General features: G+C 40.3%; 1 protein-coding gene across 1 annotated transcript; it reads left to right on the top strand.

Moving 5' to 3' along the window:
• The first annotated feature begins 1,721 nt into the window (after window positions 1–1,721).
• Window positions 1,722–4,076, top strand: TAF7 (TATA-box binding protein associated factor 7). Its single transcript, XM_019662893.1, has one exon. It carries the CDS (start codon window positions 2,490–2,492, stop codon window positions 3,552–3,554), a length of 1,065 nt encoding a protein of 354 aa, XP_019518438.1. The 5' UTR covers window positions 1,722–2,489; the 3' UTR covers window positions 3,555–4,076.
• Window positions 4,077–4,575: the final 499 nt, after the last annotated feature.

Below are 4,575 nucleotides of genomic sequence, written 5' to 3'. Positions count from 1 at the left end.
AATTAGGTATTTGACAAGAAACATCAGTGGTGAAATGTCAAGCAAAATAAATTTTTCAGACCTCTCAAGTTTACAATCATACAAGCAGATAAATCAAGCTACAGTAGTAAGTTGAATCAGTTTGTTTATGCTGCAGAGATATTTCAAGTAAACTGTTTAACCATGTTTAAGGCAGCTGTACATATTTTCACCGTTTCAATCACTGTTTAATTAAAAAATTATTTAATCCCTGTAAGGTTCAGACCTTAATAGGCAGTAATAGTTTCCTTAATAGGCAGTAATAGTTTCATTTCATTGTGCTGATTTCTCAAATCCATATTTCTAAGCCTGATGTCTTCTGAGCTTCAGATTTAGTATCGTTAGTTGTATATTGGAAACACTCACTTGTAAGTATCCCACAGGCAACTCAACTCTGAATATTCAAAATGGAACACATAATTTCTTCCTTTGCTTCTGCTCTTCTTCCTGTGTTTCATGACTCAGTGAGAAATAAATGGCACTGCCACCCCATCCCAGTTGCTGAAGCTTGAAATTTAACCAACAACCTTCGATGACTGCTACTTACTACTGCTTTCTGAAAAGCTCTTTAGTCACTCTATTTCATCCACACTGCCACTGTCCTAGTGCAAGTCATTATTATGTCTTGCTTAGCAAATGGCAATAGCTTCTGAACTCTGTGTGTGTGTTTATAAATNAAATGAAGTGAATTTTGGAAATGTTAATCACACTTTAATAGAGTGTGCAGTTTAGATGCAGTTGTTAATAGGGAATAGGAATTAAAATTTTAATGACCTTGATGCTCTACCAAGCTGGTTCCATTAAAAAATAAATGGAATTGAGTAGGAATCAGTGGAAACTGTTATATAGTTAGGCTTAAATACTACAGATACGTGTTGATAAATATCTGACTACATATAGAACAGACAAGCACAAAACAGTTATCAAAATAGCAGAGTGGAATGAGAAAAATTCCTAATTTAAAAATTACTGGCTAGTGAGTGTCAGAGAGTAATACTTCAATTATATTCTACCGCAATCAGACCATTTGTCTATTAGACAACTCTGTCCTAAACGAACATATGCCTCTAGAAGAACACTCACTTCTCTGTTTACATTTATATCTACGTCAAACATATTAAGAATCACCCTTGTTCTCTTGGGGTCCTTCACAACAGAAACAGACCCTGAGGCATGAGTCCACTCCAGGCATTTTCATAACCAACGAACTACAGACTTAGAATTACATAGTGGGCAGCACGTCCTCCTCACTCCACTGATTTGGGTACGTTAAAATCCACTGCATGGTTAGTTATAAATTCTTGTATTGACTCGAAATTGGATATACCCTGGGGGCGCATCCAAGATTGTTCCTGAAGGAAAGACTGCTTCCACACAGACGCTCTATATCCGACAATCACCGGGAAGCCTAGGAGTTATCCGGCCCCACGGCGATCCTGTAAAAGTCCTGGCTTAGCGGCGGGGCGGGGAGGTGGGTGCGGGAAGACCTAGGTCTTTCTTGGAACCGGTGTCTCTAAATATTTTCAAACCAATAGCTCTTTAAGAAAAATTATTCCCATAGCCTGAAGCCAAGTTCTCGCGAGCAGACAGACGCTGGCAAGCATAATTGCACGTTGCGCCTGCGTGTGCTGGGGTAGGCTGCACTTGCGCTCGAGTCTTGCTGTCACTCACAGCCGATTTCCGCCCCGTTCGGTGACGTATATATTTCCTTCTCCGCTAGGTTTGCAGCATCAGACGGAGGTTGGAGGAGCTGCGGAGCTGCTGGCTGCCGCGCTGTCGGCTGCCGCGCTGCCGAGTTGCGGAGTCTGGTACTCAGAGCTGCGGATCTCGGTGAGATTTTGCGCTGCTCATCCTGGGCCATTTCATTGATAATCAGTAGCGGATCGCTTTGCCAAGAGCCGGGAGGAACAAAGGAGTCAGGAAGGAGACGCGCTGCGCCTCCGGCCGCTTTGCTCCTAGTGACTTTCTCTTTCGCTTGCTCCTGTCCGGAGAGCCTGGGTTTATAATCGTCATTGTACTGTAAGTACCCGAAGAGAACTTCCTGCGCTCTGCTTTTTGACTGTCTCTGTTCCGGGAAAGTTTGTGAATTGGGAGTGTCTTCTGAGCCTTAACTTTCTGTGCCGAAAATCATTCCGCAGGAGCCGCCATTTGCTGTTCTGCTTGCTAGCTCTCTGCGTTGTCCGGCAGCGCCATCTTGAGGTTGGAACTTGGCACTGCAACTAATTTATCCAAAAGGACCTAACTGAATAAGCCAGTGTCAGTAAAGATTGGTATTCAGTCACAGCATATTTTTAAAAACTTGGTGCTTAATTCAAAATCAAGACAATAGACGCTTAGCTGCTGTTCTACTTAGAACTCTTTGTAATTGAAATTTTCCATTCATAACAAACTGGTTTTTTTAACTTGATAGAGTTGGAATTTTTTAGTGCGGACAAGTGCTTATTAGAGAAGTGAGTTGCAAAGAAATAAAGATGAGTAAGAGCAAAGATGATGCTCCTCACGAATTAGAGAGCCAGTTTATCTTACGTCTACCTCCGGAATATGCATCTACTGTGAGGCGGGCAGTACAGTCTGGCCATGTCAACCTGAAGGACAGACTGACAATTGAGTTACACCCTGATGGGCGTCATGGAATCGTCAGAGTGGACCGGGTCCCACTGGCCTCAAAATTGGTAGATCTGCCATGTGTTATGGAAAGTTTGAAAACCATTGATAAAAAAACCTTTTACAAGACAGCTGATATCTGTCAGATGCTTGTATCCACAGTTGATGGTGATCTCTATCCTCCAGTGGAAGAACCAGTTGCTGCTGCTGCTGCTGCTGCTGCTGATCCCAAAGCAAGCAAGAAAAAGGATAAGGACAAAGAGAAAAAGTTTGTATGGAACCATGGAATCACTCTGCCTTTAAAAAATGTCAGAAAGAGAAGGTTCCGGAAAACAGCAAAGAAGAAGTATATTGAATCTCCCGATGTGGAAAAAGAAGTGAAGCGTTTGCTGAGTACAGATGCAGAAGCTGTCAGTACTCGTTGGGAAATAATTGCTGAAGATGAAACAAAAGAAACAGAAAATCAAGGCCTTGATATCTCTTCTCCAGGAATGTCAGGCCATAGGCAGGGCCATGACTCATTAGAACATGATGAGCTTCGGGAGATATTCAATGACCTCAGCAGCAGCAGTGAAGATGAAGATGAGACACAGCATCAAGATGAAGAAGATATAAACATAATTGACACTGAAGAAGATCTGGAAAGACAGCTACGGGACAAGCTAAGTGCTTCAGATGAACAGCACCAAGAAAATGAGGGAACCAATCAACTGGTTATGGGAATTCAGAAACAGATTGATAACTTAAAAGGCAAACTCCAAGAGACCCAGGACAGGGCAAAACGACAGGAAGATCTCATCATGAAAGTGGAAAACCTGGCTCTCAAGAACAGATTTCAGGCTGTACTGGATGAACTTAAACAAAAGGAAGACCGAGAAAAGGAGCAACTTAGCTCTCTGCAAGAAGAGCTAGAATCACTCTTAGAGAAGTGAGAAGAGCTTGGATACTTCAATTCATTCCTTAGAGTGGTCAGCATTAGAAGAAAAATTTTGGCTTCATAACCTGGACTAGATGATAGAACTTTGTGGTAATTTCTATTTTTTTCTGCTGCCTTTTATTGAAATTTTTTAGAACTATAAATGTGAATTTCTATCTTATTTGTCTCTCAGAACCACTTTATTAGGGTTTATCCTGTAGGAAGTAGGAATATATAGAAAAATAAATGATTGTAGGAAAGTTGTAGAATTAATGGAATGAACAGTTCAACCTTAGCAATCAAAACTTCACTGCAGGACTTTGCTGCTGTTTCTCCTTTTGCCAGAAACTGCTATTATTAGTTGGTGATGTCATCTGAGATCAGTAAGAAGAGTAGTCTAAAGGCGGTTAAGCTAGTTTGTGTAATGTTTTCCCATGCAGTAGCTATTTTCCTAGTTATTCAATTTTATACATGTAGAGTTGTAAATCATTTCATAAAGTTGTTTTAACACAATAAATAGAAACTAATTTTCACCTCATTATGTGTCTTGCTCTTTTAGGGGTAGTGGGTGTCAGATCCTCTTGGGAGGTGGTTTCTTGGTGTGGTTTAATGACTGAACAATTTGACTTGTTTTGTAGGCAAAGAAGCAGTTATGTTGGGTTTTAAGAAAAAGATGAATATAGCAAGAGCAAACAAATTGCGAAATATCTTTGCATTATGTTAAGCTTCTAGTTCACCTGCTCTATTTGGAGGTTAAGAAACACTAGGTACAGAACCTCCCTAAACTACCCTAACTTTTGTACATGAAGGTCTTATTTAATGTTTTGTGTGTTTTTTTTAAGTGCTGTATTCATTTGCTTAAAATATTAGACACAAAACAGAGCAAGGCGGCTATCAGGTACTTTTCAAGGAATCATTCCATTGGTTTGGATTAAGATTGTATTTTTAAATATTTTCAACTTAACTGCTGTAATTATTTAATATTCTGAGAACTGAGGTGATTTGTCCATGTCAGTTCATCAAAATTGCTTATAAAG

Source organism: Hipposideros armiger, unplaced genomic scaffold, assembly GCF_001890085.2.
Source record: "Hipposideros armiger isolate ML-2016 unplaced genomic scaffold, ASM189008v1 scaffold_11, whole genome shotgun sequence".
NCBI lineage: Eukaryota > Metazoa > Chordata > Mammalia > Chiroptera > Hipposideridae > Hipposideros > Hipposideros armiger.
Note: the sequence above shows the minus strand (reverse complement) of the source record. Positions and strands in the feature narration are given on the sequence as shown.